Source organism: Equus przewalskii, chromosome 7 (genome assembly GCF_037783145.1).
Source record: "Equus przewalskii isolate Varuska chromosome 7, EquPr2, whole genome shotgun sequence".
NCBI classification, from domain to species: domain Eukaryota; kingdom Metazoa; phylum Chordata; class Mammalia; order Perissodactyla; family Equidae; genus Equus; species Equus przewalskii.
Genome location: NC_091837.1, coordinates 12,424,493 through 12,444,333, shown reverse-complemented (window position 1 = coordinate 12,444,333; position 19,841 = coordinate 12,424,493). Strand labels below are relative to the sequence as shown.

General features: G+C 42.9%; 1 protein-coding gene across 2 annotated transcripts in view; it reads left to right on the top strand.

Annotated features, from left to right (window-relative positions):
• Positions 1-1,232: 1,232 nt before the first annotated feature.
• ANKRD13A (ankyrin repeat domain 13A) overlaps positions 1,233-19,841 on the top strand; it is a 31,597-nt gene continuing 12,988 nt past the window's right edge. For both annotated transcript variants that reach the window (XM_008540020.2, XM_070626996.1), the window contains exons 1-6: positions 1,233-1,595; positions 11,395-11,527; positions 12,342-12,466; positions 14,877-14,922; positions 16,077-16,220; positions 16,879-17,068. In XM_008540020.2, coding sequence (XP_008538242.2) covers positions 1,500-1,595; positions 11,395-11,527; positions 12,342-12,466; positions 14,877-14,922; positions 16,077-16,220; positions 16,879-17,068 — 734 coding nt within the window. In that variant the 5' untranslated portion in view covers positions 1,233-1,499. The remainder of the gene's footprint in view (positions 1,596-11,394; positions 11,528-12,341; positions 12,467-14,876; positions 14,923-16,076; positions 16,221-16,878; positions 17,069-19,841) is intronic.

Below are 19,841 nucleotides of genomic sequence, written 5' to 3'. Positions count from 1 at the left end.
TCTCTCCATTCTGATAAATGTGTGGTGTGGGAATAACCACATAATTCCCACACATTCCAGTTAGAGCCTCTGGGTGCCATCCTGATGCTCCTGCAGCCTGTTTTGGTTCACAGACTCACAAATCTTCTGGACCCAACATGTGTGGAGAATGGATTAGGCCAGGATTCTTGGACAGCTGTTGTCGCAGGCATCTGAACAGCTGGATGTGCACAAGCAGGGGAGGCAGAGGGTGTGCTTTCAGGATGCATTAAATAACTTCGCCCAGCTATGTGGTCTAGTTGCAGACAGCTGTGCAGAATGCTCAGGCTGGTGAGTAGCTTTAAGTTGATTCGGTTCTTCATTAAATCAAGGAGCTATCGTGTCTTAGGTTGAAACCCAAAGAATGAACTTAATATTTGCAGACTTTGGTCAAGTCTGGGTATTATCTATTAGTCCTTTCAGCCATAGCCCCAAATTCAGATGGCTAGCTTCAAAAATAAATGACACTCATATGTGGAATAAACCACCACCACAGGTAACTGTGAATCACAACCCAGTTCAGACTTCATGTACAACAGTGGTTCTCAACTAGGGGTGATTTTTGTCCTCTAGCGGACATTTGGCAACGTCTGGATACATTTTTTGAGGAGTGCTACTGGCATCCAGTGGCTAGAAAAGCTAGGGATGCTGTTCAACATCCTACAAAGCACAGGACAACCGCCACAGAAACAATTAACCAGTTTAAAAGGTGCCCAAGTTGAGAAAGCTTGAGAAGGAACTACCCTCTTCTTATGCAAATATTTAATACCACTTCTCCAGAGTTCATAACTCCCCCTTTAAAATTGGTGTTGCCCACTTCCAAAATGGCTTCTAACCAATCGTGGAAGCATCTGCCCTGGTCCAAAAAGGCTGCAAGGGAGTCAGTAGCTGGAATGGTTTGGTCCGGGCGTCTGTTGTCACCCCCTGACCGCAGAGCCAATGGAAGAGGCCCAGTTGTGGACCGAACCACGTGCGGTTGCTGGAGCAGGGGGAAAGGGGCTGGGAACGGGCAGCCCGAGTTTTCCATGTCGAGATCCTGGGCTCAGGGAGAAATCTGAGTTGTTTGGGCGATTATACAGTGCTTTCCGCTGTGGAGTCGGAGATGGGTGGCACTGGGCGGACTCCCCACCGGGTGGCTCGCCTCGCCTCCCCCTCGCCGCGGCGTGCGGTGGTTCGCGCCGCGCACTTCCCTGTTTGGGGCAGTTCGGCCCGCAGAAGTCGGTTCGGGAGCTGTCAGCGCGGCCAGAGAGCGGAGGGGCGCGGGGTGGGCGCGGCCGACCGCGTCCCCGACCCGGCCCCCGACACCCGACCTCCCGCGCGCCCGGCCCCCGGCCCGCTAGGCCCCCCGGCCGCGGCCCGCGCCCCTCGCCCGCTCGTCTCTTCTCTCTCTCGCCGGCCGCCCGACGGGCGGGCGCGGGAGACCCCGCCGGGGCTGAGGCTGGGCCGGCGGGCGCTGAGGGCCCGGCGGCGGCCTCCTCGCCATGTCCTCGGCCCGCGACGCCGGCGGCCACTTCCCTTTGCACCTCCTGGTCTGGAACAACGACTACCGGCAGCTGGAGAGGGAGCTGCGGGGCCAGGTGAGGCGCGGGCGGGGGGAGTCGGGGGTCGTTTCGCCTCCCTGAGCCCGTCTCCAGCCCTCTGCCCTGGGGCCCCGCAGAGCCCCTCAATTCTGCAGCCGTGGGACAGTCCTAATCGGACATGTGTCGAGTGCTTAACTGTGTGCCAGGCCCTGTGCCAGGGCTTTCTGTCCAGGATCTCTCTTTGCCTTTCCAGTAATCCCAGGAGGTGGGTGCTGTTATTATTACATTTGACAGAGAAGGAAACTGAGGCTCTCAGAGGTTATGTGTCTTGCGCAAGGTCGCCCAACTAATAATGCCAAATGGGGATTTTTAACTCTGGCTGGCTGGCTCCAGAGTGCACCGTCTTAACCATTGAGGCGCCACTGCCTCTGTCAAAGACGTGGGACAACGCACGCTCCTCACCCTACCCACCGTTTTTGTAAGGAAGGGCTTGGTTGGGTTTAGAGTCCAGGTTCTAACTCGCCCTGTGACCTTGGGCAAGGCATTTTCCCTCTCTGGCTCAGGAAGGCTTGATGCATACCAAAGTTTGAGAATCACCGGTGCCCAAGATCCTTAAAATGCCTTCCTGTTCTAAAGCGCTTTGATTCCTCGTCTTACTTAATGCCATCTCTTGAAAGCACTGGTTCTCAGTCGGAGGTGATTTTGACGCAACCCCTGCCCCCCTGTGGTAATGCATGGAGACATTTTCGGTTGTTACAAGTCGGGGGAGTAGGTGCTTCTGGGATCTAGTGGTAGAGGCCAGGGATGCTGTTTGGCATCCTACAGTGCACAAGAGAGCCCCCGACAACGGAGAATTATGTGGCCCAAAATGTCAGTGGTGTTTTCCTTGAGAAACTCTGCTTTAAAGGCATCTCAGCAATTCTGGGAGTTTATTGGTGGCCTCAAGTTATAAGCTAACAGATTTAGTAGTTAGGATAAGGATTTGTAATTTTTTGGTATAACTGTTCCTGTTGACTTCATTTTATGCGGTGTGCTAAAGCCCTGGTTTTTGAATGGCTTGGAATTGATGTTATAATTGTCAAGAAATTTTAGAGGAAAAGGAGCATTGATTTTCTTTCGGTTGGCAAGATTTGAGCAAAGTCAGCGTCACCCTGTTTGGTGAACGGTTACTGCTAGACATGTTCTTCCACCCTGCCCTATTTCTTTTAAATCTGTTAAGCACCCACTGGAAGTCAAAAGTCACTCTTTTTTCACTTAAATCCTCTGCCCAGACAGAATAAACTTTTACTGTGCGAGTCAATGGTCTTAATTAGATCGTGCCCCCAGAGTAAATGATGCACCATTAGGCATCCCAGTATACTTGATGGTTTACTTCCCCTTCTGCTACTAGACAGGACTCAGAGGGAATCCTCCATCATTTTGCTGTCACCTTGGACACTTGAAAAATCATCAGACAGCCCTGGCTTTTAGGTCTGCTGGCTTTGCATCTGCACTTCCTCAATATCAGAGCTGCCCAGCTTCTTGCGAAATATTGTGATAAAGTACAAAGAAAGTCTCGGACCTAAAATCCTTTTAATAAAGAGGTTCATCATCGTCATCAAACCACACACTCTTTCAATACCCATTTTTAAAAACGGTAGGCTTTCTGTTCATTGGAGGTGAAGAAAAGAGTTTAAATGAAGTGCAGTTTCTCTATAAAAAAAAGAACGAAGTCTTGGTTTATAATCTAAAATGTGAAATAGGTGAATTCTCTCTTTTTCCTGCTGTGATAAAAGTGTTCATTGAAAGTTCTGTGGGCTTCTTACCTTAAAAAAACGTTAGGGACATTTGTGATTAAAGAATTATAATTGTGCGGCAGATTTTCCTGGAGTAAACTGGTGCTTAGTGCATTCGACTGTCAAGCAGGTGAAGGAAGAATAGTCATGCTTGCTGATTATTTGGTTTTGACTTTGTCCTTGGTTATTGCTGTAGACCATTTCACAGTATACCTGTTCCCTCTGAGGAGGTAGTTGAAGTGAATTCGTAAAGAACATCTTGATCGTGGAAGCATGACTGTCATGATCACGTAATCCAATTTCAATCCTGAAAGCTTGGCCATCGAGGGGCTCGAGATGAGGCTGGCCTCAAGGGAGTGCTACCTGTGCTCAGAAGGGGCTCACGCTTGGTTTAATGCCCTGCTGTTACTGTCTTGAAATTCTTTATTTTTTTGAATATGGGGCTTTGCATTTTCACTTTTCACTGAGCCCTGCAAATTATGTAACTGGTTCAGGGTCAAGAAGTTGATAATAGATATCAGAAAAATATGTGGCAGGAAATATTTTGCTGCTTTCCTATTTATTGAGATTCTCTGTCAATCGTGAAACAGCTGCCTACTGTGACGTGGAAGCAGGTAGGTTAATGGCCAGTACTAATGCTGATTCAATTGTGAGCTTGGGCATGTTATTTATGCTTGGTGAGTTGTTTCATCACCTGTAAAAATGGGGAGCGTAACACTGAAAGCTTACTGTTTTGCAGGCGTTGTACTGAAATGCCATATATGTGCAATTTTAGATTTAATTCTCATGCTAGTCCTGTAGGGTAAGTGCTATTATGATTATCATTTTACAGATAAGGAGATGGAGGTGGAGAGGCTCACCTGCACGCTGAGCCAGTGGCCAAACCAGGCTGTGAACCCAGAGGCTCAGACTCTGCCCTAATCCTGTGTTCTGAACCCTTCCACTATCCTTCTTTCGGTAAAAGTGCCTGTGTTTCAGAACTGTGGAAAATAAAGCAGAGAACAGATCTGAAAGTGCAGACACGTAGAAAATGGGACCAATATCATTTGCCATAGTTGCTGCTGTTCTTATTATAATCATCCTGGGTATTGACCTTCTTTTATATATGATCCAGTTTTTCTACAAGGAACACATATTGGTTGTGTAATTAAAAACAAAATATTCCTGTCGCCCCAGCAATAAAACCAGCTGTTTCACTTAATGGTTTTTTTGCCAGTGAGTTTCTGCTGTCCATTCCTTCATTCCTTCCATCCCACGACATGCGCGAGACTTGAAGCAGGCACACTGGTAGCTGTAAGAATTTCATTTTGTTCTCGGAACAGCAGCACAGAATCGAGTTTAGCCAGATGAAGAGGATAAGCACATGTCTCGGAGCGTGTGTGAGTCAGCCCCAGCCCCACTGTCGTGCTAATAACTGCAGTTTGCTGTTTGTGTAGCTTTGCCAACTATGAGATTGTTTCAGGCTTTCCATGTTTGCTCAGCAGAAGCACTATATTAAGTGCCTCTTAACCCATCAGCTCTTCTGTCTTTAATACTCAGTAGGGCCTTCAAGTTGTTTGGTACAGTTGAAATGATTTATGTTATGGTTAGGTCATTTGTCATTTAGCTAGAGAGGTCTGTTCAACATCTTTGGCCTTTTTCCCGTTGCTGGGGGAATGAATGAAAACTTAAAGGGACAATGCAAAGGTCACCTTAGACAGAGGAGGGAAAACCCTGGGACTGAGTAGGGTGGAGAGTGGCAGATGAAGCTTGACTCTAGGGCCAGCCCCCTGTTAGGAAGCCAGCAGGTGAAAGCACATAATCTGGGCAAGAGGAGGAGGACATCCTAGGCAGCAGCAGTGCTGGGAGCCCGACGGGGAACCACCCTGGGGTTCTCACCCCAGCCTGCGGCAGGCCAAGTGAGGCCACTGGGCACACATTCAAGTCGGTGCCTGTTGGCTGGAGGCCTGCCATGAGCCCAGGCCGGGCATGCAAGATGAAGAGCTGGAGACTAGAGCCTCCGCAGAGGACCAGAGCAGCATGAGAGTGCCCAGGAATGAGGGTGGTTGACTGTGTTGAGAGAATGGAGGGCCAGTTAGCAGGCTTTTGCTGGAAGCCCCTAAGAGGTAACAGTGATGGTTTATGAAGCACTTATTTTGTGCTAGGTACCAAGCTACAGAAGAGTTGAGTAATTCATGGAGGCTGGTGAGGGACCTGGAAGTGGGCCTGTCGTCTGGCTCTGCAGCCTGCACTCAAAGCCCAGCCTTGTCCTGCCTCCAGAGGACAGCCGATGGTAAAGAAGGCTTTCAGCAAGAAGAATTGGTGGTCTTAAATGATCAAATAGGAAGGAGATGTGCAGAAATCTCATGCCTTTTCTTCTTCTGGGGCACTATGATAATTAAAAGGGGGTGCATATTTTTAATTTGGTACAGCTCACAATTGAGGAAACTTAAAGGAAAAACTTAAACGAGCAGCTTCAAAAGTGAATTCCAGTTAAATTCTGAAAGCTTTTGCTCACTGAACTAATGCTGTTAGTTGAAGACCCTATTAACTGTAATGAAATTGGAGCAAATCCCTTTTAGGAAGAAAGTGACAGCTTATATGAATCTGCGTGGTGTGGGAGTATGATATAGGAGCTGACTCTCCTAGTGCTGACTGTGGGGTTGCGTTGTGCCTTTACCCTTGTAAGAACTCTGCAAGGTAGGTGTTTTTTATTGTTCCCGTTTTACAAGGGAGCAAACTGAGGTTCAAGAGAAATTAAGCAACTTGTCAAACAGTATATAGATGATAGATTAGTTTTATGTATTACATAAAACATACATACAGTGATTTTTAAAAACATCTTTCTTGCAATATAATTCACTTACACAGTTCACCCATTAAAGTGCATTATTCAGTGGCTTTTAGTATATTCACTGAGTTGCACAACCGTCACCACTATCAAATTCCAGAACATTTGCATCACCCCAAAAAGAAACTCCATACCCCTTAGCAGTCACTTCTCATTTCCCCCCAACCCCTTCAGCCCCAGGCAACCACTAGTCTCCATGCTGTCTCTATAGATTTGCCTGTTCTGGACATTTCATATAAATGGAATCATGTAATATGTGGCCTTCTGTGTCTGGCTGCTTTAACTTGAATGATGTTATTGAGGTTCATCCACATCGTGGCATGTATTGGTACTCCATTCCTTTTCATGGCTGAGTAATATTCCATTGTATGAATAGATCACATTTTGTTTATTCATTTACCAGTTAATAGGTATTTGAGTTTTTTCCCACTTTTTAGCTGTTATGCTGCTATGCACATTTGTGTACAAGTTTTTGTATGGTTGTGTGTTTTCATTTTTCTTGGGTATATACCTAGGAGAGGAATTGCTAGGTCATATGGTCACTCAATGTTTAACTTTTTGAGGAACTCACAACTGTTTTTCAAAGTGGCCGCACCATTTTACAGTCCCACGAGCAGCGTGTGAGGGTTCCAGTTTCTCCACAGCCTTGGGAATACTTGTCATTGTCTGTCTTTTTGATTGTAGCTGTCCTAGTGGGCTTGAAGTGATATCTCGTGATTTTGATTTGCATTTCCTAATGATTTGTGATTTGAGCATCTTTTCATGGGCTTATTGGCCATTTGTATACTTTCCTTAAAGAAATGTCTATTCAAATCTTTTGCCCATTTTAAAATTGGGCTGTCTTTTTATTCTTAAGCATTAAGGCTTCTTCATATATTCTGGATACTAGCCTCTTATCAGATATATGACTTGCAAATATTTTCTCCCATTTTGTGGGTTGTCTTTTTACTTTTTTACGGTATCAGTTGAAGTCTAGAAGTTTTCCATTTTGATGACGTGCTCAGCAGAAGCTCTTTATTAAGGGCCTCTTAACCCATCAGCTCTACTGTCTTTAATATTCAGTGTATAAATTCAAATACAATTTATTTGTATTTTCTTTTATTGCTTATGCTTTTGATATTGTATCTAAGAAGGCTTTGCCTACCCAAGGTCACAAATATGTACTCCTGTGTTTCCTTCTAAGAGTTTTATTGTTTTGGCTCTTACATTTGGGTTTGTGATCAAATTTGAGCTAATTTTCAGATATGGTATATATAAATCTTTATTCTTTTGCATGTGATCAGCCCTTGTTCAAGCACCATTTGCTGAAAAGATTATTCTTTCCCCATTGGATTATTTTGGCATCCTTGTTGAAAATCAATTGACCATGAATTTGTAAGTTTATTTCTGGACTCTAAATTATATCCCATTGATTTATACGTCTGTCCTTATGCCAGTACTACACTGTCCGGATTGCTGTAGCTTTGTGTATAAATTTTGAAATTGAGAGTATAAGCCCTCAAACTTTGCTCATCTTTTTAAGATGGTTTTGGCTATTCTTAGTTCCTTGCATTTCCATATGAATTTTGGGACCAGCTAGTCAGTTTCTGCAAAAAGCCAGCTGAAATTTTGATACCGATTGCATTGACTCTGTAGCACACTTTGGGGAGTATTGCCATCTTAACAGGATTAAGTCTTCTGAATCATGAACATAGGATGTTTTCCCATTTATTTAGATCTTAATTTCTTTCAACAACGCTTTGTAGTTTGAGCATAAGTTTTATATTTCTTTTGTTATTTATTCCTAAATGTTTTATACTTTTTGATGCAATTGTAAATGGAATTGTTTTCTTAATTTCATTTTTGAGTTGTTTGTTACTGGTGTATAGAAATACAATAGATTTTTGCATATTGATGTTGAACTCATTTATTAGTTCTAACAGTTTTTTAGTGAATTTTTTAGGGTTTTCTATATATGAAATCATATCATTTGTGAATAGAGTTTTACTTCTTCTTTTCCAATCTGGAGGCCTTTTATTTCTTTTTCTTGCCTTATTGCCCTGGTTAGAACCTCTAGTACAATGTTGAATAGCAGTGATGAAAGAGAACATCCTTGTTTTGTTCCTTATCTCGGGGAAAGCATCCAGTCTTTCACCATTGTCTGATGTTAGCTATGGGTTTTTTTATAGATGGATGTCCTTTGAGGAAGTTCCCTGGTTTGTTATTCCTAGGTATTTCTAGTTTGTTGAGTGTTTTGTGGTGGTGGTTGTTTTTAATCACAAAGGGGTGTTGGATTTTGTTAAATGCTTTTTCTGCATTGTCTTAGTCTATTTGGGCTGAGTAGTTTATAAACAACAGAAATTTATTTCTCACAGTTCTGGAGGCTGGAAGTCTAAGATCATGATGATGGAAGATTCAGCGTGGTGGCTGGTGAGGGCTCTCTTCCCATTTCATAGCAGGTGCCTTCTCACTGTGCTCACACATGGCTGAGGGATGCTACCAGGCTCTCTGGGGCCTCTTTTATAAAGGCACTAATTCCATTCATGAGGGCTCCACCTCGTGACTTAAGCACCTCCCAAAGGCCCCACTTCCTAATAACATCATCTTTGGAGCTTCTGATTTCAACATGAATTTGGGGGGGACACAAACATTCAGATCACAGCATGCATCTATTGATATGATCATGTGTTTCTTATTTTATTCTATTGATATGGTATATTACATTGATTATCAGATGTTAACCCCCTGTTGCATTCATGGGATAAATCTCATCTGGTCATGGTGTGTAATAAGCCTTATTATATGTTGCTGAATTTGCTTTGCCTAGTGTATTGTTGAGGATTTTTGCCTCTATATTCATAAGAGATATTGGTCTGCAGTTTTCTTTTTTGTGTGTGATGTGTTCATAATCAGGATAATACTGGGTTCAAAATGAGTTGGGAAGTTTCCTTCCTCTTCTATTTCTTTGGAAGAATTTGTGAAGACTTGGTATTAATTCTTTGAATGGTTGGTAGAATCCACCAGTGAAACCATCTGGGCGTGAGTTTTTTGCTGGGAACTTTTAGAATTACCGATTCAATCTCATGTTATAAACTTATTCAGATTTTCTATTTTTTCTGAAATCAGTTTTGCTAGTTTGTGTCTCTCTAGGAGTAAGTGCATTTCGTCCAAGTTCTCTAATATGTTGGCATACATTTTGTAGTATTCCTTTATAATACTTTTTATTTCTGTAGAGTTGGTAGTAACATCTCTTCTTTCATTCCTGATTTTTTTCTTGGTCAATCTAGCTGAGAGCTTGTCGATTTTGTTGATATTTTCAAAGAACCAACTTCTGGTTTTATTGACTTTTCTCTATGAATTTTCTATCCTCTATTTCACTAATTTCAACTCTAATCTGTATTCATGCATTGTTTTTAATTACATTGTCACCATACCATATTACAACATTCCTCCTCCCTCCTCTCCTTTCAAATGAGAAAGAGAGGCACGGGGGACTTTGAAGTTATGATTAGCCATGCAAAGTGTGCTGCTGTGTGGCTCACACATACGGTTTTCTCTGTGGTCCAAAAGAGGAAAAAAGTCCACAACTTAATGTATTTGGCCTTGATTTTATACATCATATCTAAGGGGTTCCCAAGAGCTTGAGTGTTAATCCTTATTCTGAGTCATTAATTTTGTTCTGGGGTATGAATTGCAGTAAGTCGTTTCGTTTCCCCTTTTGTGTGATAAATTTTGTTAAGCATCTCTATGTCAGGCAGTGTGCTGAACTTAGCACCTTTCACATAGATTGAACTTGATAGGTAAGAAAATAGATGTGTAAGAAGATGATGAATTTGCTAATTATTTCTTTACTGCTAAACTTCAACGAAGTTCATAGATTTTAGCCATAGTACTTTAAAAAAAAGAAATGATTTAATGCAAATTAGGGACTAGAGTGGCAGAAGCTAGGAAATCTAAAACTTAGATCCAACCTTTGGGATTCTCCATCTCTTTGGTGAGACAGACAAGCCATACCCTTGGGAAAAGGCAGGGACTCCTGGGTGGTGGTGTGGGCCCCGTTCCAGGAGACATGTGGGTGTGTCAGCACCTGAGAGCACACTGAGGCCAGGGACTGGTCCGGGAGGACTCCTCTTCACTTAGCAGAATGTCTTCAACGACTTCTTTATTCCTCGATAACAGTTTCTGTCTTCATTGCACAGTAGCCAGGATGCAATTAGCAAAACAGGGAGGTTCAATGGCTGTTGGATAGTAGTTGTTTACCCACAGTCCTCCTTACCTTCCTTCCCTGTGGCCAGTAAGTGGCAGGTTCTCGAAGGCTTTGGAGGCTGCTGTTAATGCCTGCACAACAACTAGCATTTCAAATCAAGATAAAACATGTTTTCTAAAAAGTATTATGGCATGTAAAAAGTTTTTATAGTCCAAAAGTCCCATGGCAGTTTACCGTGTCCTTGGAAGAACGTTCAGAGCTGTCTTTGGAAGTCAGTGCCGGTTGTTAAGACTGAGCTCACACCAGAGAAACTGCCGCTTGGGTCTCGAGACCCAGTGTGGGTGCTGGAAGGAGGGCCAGAATAGGAACAAAGAGTAAAAGCTAAGTGGGTATGTCTAGCATGGGGAAGATAACCCCTCGAGGGGAAATGGACCGAGATGGTGTGTGTGCGTGTGTGTTTCATTTCTCTGTGAATATGTCCACATACACACCTGGCAGACCACGCCCATTGTCTGTAGGATCTGTGGATGCTGCTACTTTGGGGCACTTGGAACTCAATACATAATAACGAGAGTGGTGTTTTGGTGGGAATCCAGCTAGAGAATGTAATTTTATTCTGACCCAAATTATCTTCTGTACTTTCAGTTTTGATTAAAGTCTTGCACTTCCTGTTCTAGACTTGAATGCTGATATGTGCTTGAGAAATCCCCCACGTTCATGTCACAGGGTGGTTGCATTTCATGAGAGCCCCTAGCCTTATTTAGACTTACTTTGAGTGCTGTTTAGAGCTTAAGGTTATGGTTGATGATCTGAGGCCTATAGGCAACATTTATTTATTAGGCACTTAACTTTATAGAAAAAGGAACTCAGTAACTGTCATCTTTATTTATAGCCCCCAAATTCATATTTCAACCCTGCCCATGTGCAAGCATTCATTTTTCCATATATTGCTGCAATTAATGTGTAAATGCTATTTTCTATTTTTATAGTTATTATCCCTCAAACACATTTCCATGTTTTTATATAATGTATCCAGTTATATAAATGCCAATGTTTACTTCACAGAATGTGGAGGCTCTAGATCCACGAGGTCGAACCTTATTGCATCTTGCTGTGTCTTTGGGACATTTGGAATCTGCGAGAGTCTTGCTCCGACATAAAGCAGATGTTACAAAAGAAAATCGCGAGGGATGGACAGGCAAGTATACTTTTAAAATAATTTAAAGGCTTTCATTTCGATTTCTCTTTCTGAATAAAGGCCAATCTCAATCATCCTTGTCCTCAGAGTCATCTTTATTTTAAGACTCTTCTCTCTTGGAACTAGGGGCCGGGGTGTGGAGATGAGAGCCTCGGATGCTGCTGGCTGATTGCAGCACAATGGCCAGATTGTGTCCTGGGCCAAAAGCCCTGGTAGAGGGTGACTCCTCATCCAGAAAGCAGTGCTCAGTGTAATCCCTTTCCACCATACGTGAGTGTGGAGCCCAGATTTCCCCTGAGGAATGTGATGGTATAACTCCAGTGTATCCATCAGGGTAGGCAAAATAAAAAAGAAATTATGGCTAGAAGTAGCCTTTTCTAGTGAAATCCTGGCATTTCATTTTGTAACCTCTCTTACTATTGGTCAGAGTAATTTTGTGTTGACTGAGCAAGGATACACACAAGTCTGATGTACATGTCACCACAGTTGTACAATCACCTAGTTAAAGCGAGCTCTCTGAAGACACTGTCAGGATTTCAGCACCAGTGGTAAGACAAGTGGGGTGAAGGGAGGATGGAAGGGGTTTGATCAAGAGGCCAGGAGTGCTCTGTTTCTCTTTCCACTCATTTAAGATTTGAGAGCTAGCAATAAGCAGTTATGGTCGTAAATACTAAGGTGGGACTGCAGCCTTTCTCCCTCTTTGTAGAAAATGTTGGTCTTTGATCTGTACAGATAGTTTTCAGACTGGCTTTGGAAAGTTTGTCAGAAAGTCTGAGAAGACTGGGTGATGAAATTTGACCTTTTTATTTTCCAGTTTTACATGAGGCCGTGAGCACTGGCGATCCTGAGATGGTGTACACAGTTCTTCAACATCGGGACTACCACAACACCTCCATGGCCCTGGAAGGAGTTCCTGAGCTGCTCCAGAAAATTCTCGAGGTATCTGTAAAAATGTGGCCATGCCATAATTTGAGTTAACTGCTGACACAATAGCTGGAGACGCAGTTTGCCATCCTTGTGTGCCTTCCTGAAGATGATTCGTGAATATGATACATTGGGTACCAAATGGCATTATTCCTTGCCTCTCTGACTTGTTAAAGATATGAGGTCTTTCACAAATTATGGTTCTAGGTTACAAGGCTTACGCTTTTAAGTGCTATTTAAAAATTATACCTTAAGACAAACAGACATCAAACAATTTGTCTAGGTGCCTGTTTTCTTAAGAGTAGCATCCTGAGCATAGGTCATCTTGGGGAAATTGTGATGAGCATCAGTTACCGTGCAGGGATTTTCACGGCCTGTTGAGGCTCAGAGGTCCGTGTGCAACTTCTCCTTGCCCATCCTATCATTCTAGCAATTAGCATTTTGTGACTTTTAACCCATTGCCTTGGTTTATTTACAGTTACTGGCTTTGGGGCCGTTTATCTGTCTTGTGAACTTAAGTGTATGGGCCCTGTGACACTTAGAGACCTTTCTTCAAAAACTTTACTTCTGGGCTCACAGATTGTTTTGGATGATGGTTGCCATTCTTCAGATAATCTTTTTTTACTGCAAAAAGCGTCTTATCAGTCAACCATGTGCAGTATTCCCAGGGCAGCAGGAGATGATAAAGTACCAGTGGTTCAATTTTCATGTCATTTATTAAGCACAGAAATGAACTCTCCAAAATATCTTCAAAGATATTTGCTAGATAAATCGGCTTTACAACTTTAGTCAAAACACATTTCCTAAGAAAAATTAACAGCTCGGTTGAGAGGAAAAATTTTGCTGTAAGTAAGAAAATTACCACTCATTATCTGAGCACTCTTTTTAAAAAATATATTTCTATGAAACTCAAGCTAAATCATGCCCAAGATAGTCAATTTTCATATGCTGTAATGAAACCATCCGTGAAGTACGAAATAGTCGTATGCATTGTTTTTGGCTAGGTATGTATTTGAATGTGCAAAGATCACATGGATTTATTGTTTTCTTATCTAACTTACTGTAGGAGGAACTAAAAACATCACTTGCCATTTGAAAAAACAGAAAATGATTTATTTAACGTGAGGTCACCCTTCATTTTAAAAATTCAGTGTAAAAGATTTTATTTTTTTACCTGTATTGATCCATGGCAATGAACTTCATTAAATTGTATTCTCTGCTTGCAGTTATAGACAACCCATAAATGACCTGTGTGTTTTTCGAATCAGAGGCTGTTGTTGACATTTTGTCTTTCAACTGTGTCTCTTTAAAATATGCCCGCCTTTCTTATTGGCTGCCGCTTGGACAGTGTCTTTGCCCATTATTGGAATCCTGGCTGGTTTTACTCTAGGGTAGATTCTTGGTCTTCCTGCCCTGGGCTTCTAGAAAATCAAGGCAAAGCCTTGGGGGTGGGAGAGAACAGAAAAACACCTGTGGGGCCGGCCCGGTGGCACAGCGGTTAAGTGCACATGTTCCGCCTCGGCGGCCTGGGGTTTGTGGGTTCGGATCTGGGTGTGAACATGGTACCGCTTGGCAAGCCATGCTGTGGTAGGCGTCCCACATATAAAGTAGAGGAAGATGGTCACAGATGTTAGCTCAGGGCCAGTCTTCCTCAGCAAAAAGAGGAGGATTGGTGCCAGATGTTAGCTCAGGGCTAGTCTTCCTCAGAAAAGAAAAACAGCTAGAATTTCTAGCATTTCTCTTCTTGGGTGGTAACTGTGGGATTTCTTAAGTAGCTCTCCAAGAACCTTCTGTGAGAGTTCATGGTGGGTCAGAAAATTATCCTAAACAGGGCTGCTCTGGTGGAGTCAAACTGCAAAAAGCCAAATTCTAAAAGTTTAAGAGGAAAGTGGGGGCAAAAGTCTTCTGTTAACTGGAGGGGAAAATCAACTTCCTGGGGAAGTGATGTCTAGCAGCCTATTTCTGTTTCACAGAGTGGTCCCATAAATCGGCAGCCAGGAGCCTCTTATAGCCAAGCTCCCGGTAGATCAGATGGGATAGAATAGATGGAATCCACGCCCCTCCTCCTTGCTTGGAGTAGCCTGTCACCCACACTGCGTGGCAGTGTTTAAGCCGTCCTCCCAGACTCCTCTTTCTGCTACTGTTAGGAACCTGGTTGAGCCCTAAATCAGATTTGATTTTATCCCTCTCCAACCTTGTTGCTTTCAGGTAACCGTATTAACTGTCTAGACATATTTTATATCAAGACGAAATAGCAGCCTGAACGTAAAATAAACGTCTATTTTGATGGGTTTATACTTTACGTTCCTTTTTATTTTCTCTGTTCTCTCCCCTTCTCCCCCTTTTTAAACCCTATCAACTCTTACTCTGCTTGTGTTTATTTAATAGTGCCAAGGGTAATTTATTTTAAACCTTTGTCCTCTAGGCTCCGGATTTCTACGTGCAGATGAAATGGGAATTCACCAGCTGGGGTGAGTGGCTGTGGGCTGGTAATTTATTTCTGTTTGCAAATTTATTGAGCCTGAATATAGGTTTATTTTCCCTTTATTAAAGTTACACATATATCTTTTTTTTAATTTAGGAAATGCATGGATAAGAATAAGGAAAAACAGTCACTGATAGTCCACCTTAAGCACAATTACTGTTAATGCTTTGGGTGTTTTCCTTCCAGTTTTTTCCCCCATGCATAGGACTTTTTCTTCCAAGCATCCATAAATATGATACAATTCTGTCTCCTCCTTTTGTCACTTATAGCTGACATTTATCAATATTATTAGTTTTTAAAAATGTCACTTTAAATGGCTAAAATTTTAGTAAGTAGCTTTACCATAATTTAGTTAATTTCCTCATGTTTCAACTTGATTCTTCTAAACTTGTTATTCTAAGGAAGAAGATAAGATGAATATTGGAATAGCTTGTTTTTTACAAAATGGATGTATTTCTCCACAATCTTATGTAAGGCAAATTGACAATAATTTTCATCAGTGTTCTACTTTTATTTCTTGTCCATCAGTTAAAGACAGCTCCTAACACCCAGGTTTTAGCTATTTTCACTTCCAGACTTCCCTTTCCGGCAAGAAGGCATATTTGTTATGAATGTTTAAATGAAGTAAAAAGTATATAAAAGAAGAGAACTTCAGATTCTTCTGTGAAAGTAATGGGTTCTTTTCTAATGCAAATAATCACTCTGATTTCAGGCGTTGTGAAAAAGCAGCACATTTTAGACATTTGATATTTTGAATGGTGGATATGACAATATGGTAGGCTACAGCCATATGGTGAGGGTTGCATATGCGGTTGAGAAAGGCCAGATGGACACGCTTTAGCCCTGATGGCAGTTAATAAGAGGGTTCATTGTGGGATTGAGTCTACTCCTGGGAAATCCATTTAGAGTTTTCTCTGGACAAGACATCGATCTGTACTTTCATAAAGAGCTGTAGAACAGAAGGTCCATTTTTAAGAGTGACTTCCTATATCATAAGTGTGGAAGCCAAGTCCAGTTCTATATGATGGTTGCCATCTTGCCACTGCTATCCTTTTGTTAAATTCAGAATCCTGATTTCCTGGGCCTGGGTGTTCTGCTTGGCCATTGGGTTTTTCTCAGTAGTACACTTCTCTTCTCCAGTGCCCTTGGTTTCCAGAATATGCCCGAATGATGTCTGTCGCATTTGGAAAAGTGGTGCCAAGCTGCGTGTCGACATCACGTTGCTGGGGTTTGAGAACATGAGCTGGATAAGAGGGAGGCGTAGTTTTATATTTAAGGGAGAAGGTAAGTGATTCCATTCTAGTAATCAGTGCTCGTGCTAAGTTGCAGAGTGTTTTTTCACTCTCAAAATGTGTTCAAATTCATGTGCCTTATCTGATCCTGTCTGGGGCATGTGTTTTTTTGTTATTTTTACTAATTGTTCAGCTTTCAATTCTTGTATCTTATTTCCTGTCTGGATAGTTCTCTCGTACGTATTATTTACCACCCGACACTGTACCCTTTTGACAAGTATTTGTCTCCAGTTCTTCTGAGTACAAGACTGTGGTGTATCTGTTTATATTCTCTCCATAATCGGGCATGGCACTCCTAACGGAGAGTGAGAAATGGCATGGCTAGCCCAATGTTGTATGTAAATATTTTGTAATAATTATGGAATCATATATTTAAAAAAGTACAGCTGAAATGTGTTGCTAACAAAGAATGCATATCATTTTAAACTAAGTCTGCATCTTTGGGGAAGATGTCCTAGAGCCTCCTGGGAGTTGTGGAAAGCTGGTCAGATAATCCCTGTGCAAGTGGGTAATCGATAATAATCTTCAGGTTTTAGCAGCTAGCACCTGGGGGGAGAATTTGAAAAATGATGTATTTTACCCTATGAGGCGTCCTCATTTCTGCATCTTCCTTGCATTGTTCTTAGTCACGCCCTGGTTTCCATTAACAGACAACTGGGCGGAGTTGATGGAAGTCAACCATGATGACAAAGTGGTCACCACTGAACACTTTGACCTTTCCCAGGAAATGGAGCGCCTCACTCTGGACTTGATGAAGCCAAAAGGGAGGGAAGTTGAGAGGCGACTCACAAGCCCAGTCATTAACACCAGCCTCGATACTAAAAATATTGCTTTTGAAAGGTATGAATTTAGGTTTTGCATTTTAATGTCTAATCCCTTTACTGTCTGTAGTGACATGTATATATTAATTGGAAATTATGGGTGGATTGGGATTTTTCTAATATGGCTTTATAAACACTAGTGGGTTTGAAAGTTGATCTCTGCTCTAACGAAATAGAAACCATAGCTGACATCCTCCATCATACATCATTTTTATAGCACATTGGTTAAGTCTTGGAGAAATGTCTTCATAATCTTTTATGGGCCCTTTCTAATGGGTTTTACTTGAATTCTGTTTTTTTTCACTTTTTGGTGTTTGGAGATCCACAATACTCCCTCGTCCCAAACCGTGGAGCTGTGAGTTTCTGGAAGCTAGAATCGATCCAGTATTGAATGTGATTGTACTGATAGTAGTCAGTCACATTCATGGTTATCAGATAGTTAAGTGTGGTTCTTTCCCCCACCTTGACGCCTAATAGTTTAGAGCAAGAGTCTAGAGGGGTTTCAGTTCTATTCCAGACTCTACCTGAAGAAAACTCTGGAGAGGTCTGTGCCGTGGTTAACCTGGAGGAGAACACTGTTTCTGGTTGGCTGCCTCTAGGCCGCGCAGAGGCGTGGAGGGCCTTTGTAAGGGAAGCAGAGGCTATCACTGGTGTTAGCCTGTGTTTCTACCGTAGAGCACACTGTGAGGGAGTCCATGTGAGCCCTGCATGTTTGCCTAGGATGTCACATCCAGCCCTCTGTCAGCCACAGCAGCATAGCCTCAGCTGACAAGGACACTATTGTCCTAGATTCAGACTTTCTTTTCTCTTAATGAATATACTAACTGTCCTCTGTTTTTATTTTCTTGTTTCCAATATAAAATTTATGAATAAAACTGAAAGTTTTCTGTTTAGTCAAACATAAGGCTCGGTAAATGCCCTTTTCCTGTAATTTAGATTGAGCTGTGGAATCAGGAGATCTGTTGGTAGCAGAAGACGAAAGCAAAACGCCAGGTATGCCGCTGCTTTGCTGGTGGCACCCTCCCTAAGGCAGGATCATCGCCAGCCTCCTCACACTGGCCTTGCCGGGTGACAGCTGTTGTCTTCCAGGGACAGCAAGGTTTAGGGACTGACCGTGGCCTTACCTGGAAGGGTCTTGGGAAGACATCTCCAGGCTTCAGTGTGCACCTCTGCAGACAGGGAGAGCACTTGAAGGTAGGGCTGTGTTGGTAAAGCTGGAAGATAGAGGAGGCCGCCCTCGCTGGCACAGCCCAGCAGTGGAAATGAGAGGTGGAAGGACGGAGCGCCATCGGCAGGACTAATAACTAACTGTGCGGCTTTGGGCAAGTGGCTTAATCTCTCTGGGTTTCTGTTTCCTCAGCTGAAAGAGAAAAAGGAGTGAATCTAGAGATGAAGTCTCTGAAGTCCGCGACTCTAGGCTGTCATGAGAAGAGCCACTGTTCCCTCTAGTTCATCAGCAGAGTTGCTAGAGTCATTGTTTGTTGTAAAATGTACTTTATGAAGACAGTGTGGCGGTTACTGGCTGTTACTCCATTGAGTGTAGATGGGAAGTGATGGCCCATTCCGTTTGTGCTGAGGACTAAGGCACATTTTGTATTTGTATGGTCACAGGGTTTTCGTATGGTTCAAGCTAACCCTCCTTTTGCAACTGACAGTGGGTTGCTGCAAGAGAATTTCTAGAAGACAGCTGCTTTTTTTTTATGGTGCTCAGAATTAAATATGTGATCAGGGAGCTTGTAAATCAAGCAAGGATTTGAGCCACGCAAGTGAGGTTTGCTGGTAGAAAAATGGTACATACCTACATCTTCCTGGAGGTGTGAGTGTTCATTTGATTGAACTGGGAAGGTGTGGCTCTCTTGCTTTATGAGAGTCATTTTCATCCATTTCTTTCTTCTAATCTCTTACTTGGAGCTTGATGCTTGCAAATTAATCCCCTTCCCGCATGAATATTTGGCTGGCCAGTATATACCCCCTGGATGCAGTCTGGATCTTTCTCTTCGCTGAAGGATTATGCTCTGCCCACCTTAAACAAGACATTCCTTGCCACCTTCAGAGCCTTTAAATTGTGTAGCTGCCTCCAAGTCACAGCTCCTGCTAAGTGGCCTTTGGTGTGGCGGTCTCAGTCGAGACAGGCAAAGATGAAAATGGCAAAAAGGGAAGCTGGGTGTCCTTCTGTCATCTTCAGATGCCTGTGCATGTACAGTTCATCAGGGGCCAAGGAGTTGCTAGAATCTTGGTTTTAAAATAAGGTGTAGACGTTGAGTTTAGTAAGTAACTGCTGTCAGGAGTGGAAATGGCAAAAGAAGTGGAACAGCCAGGAGCCGGTAGAGCAGACACACGTGAGTGAGGAGCAAGGCCGTTTCCAGGGAGAAAAGTGCAGCTCTGTCTTCTCAGCCTACGTGAGGATGGAGTGGAGCGGACCCAGGCCTCCTTTGGTACCTCAGAAGACCATGTGCCATAAAATGAGTATTTCCCGTGCCAAACTATCGAGTGACTTTGGGAAAGACAAGGAACTGGGGATTGAGTTCATTAACTGAAAGGAATATCGTGATTGTCAATTATGGATGACTCAAAGGGGACTCTGGTTTGTTAATCAATCTGGTGCGGTCCCCAACCCCCTGTCCCCAGGATTGTTATTTTGCTTCTGAAATGTAAATTGGAGAGAGCTAGCATTTGGCATAATCCCTTTAGGATTTCTCTCTGTCCCTCCACGGGTCATGCTGCACAAATTGTGTACAACTAACAGGAAAATTAAAGCTCTGGTCCCCCCTTCTCTGATGGGCTATAGTACA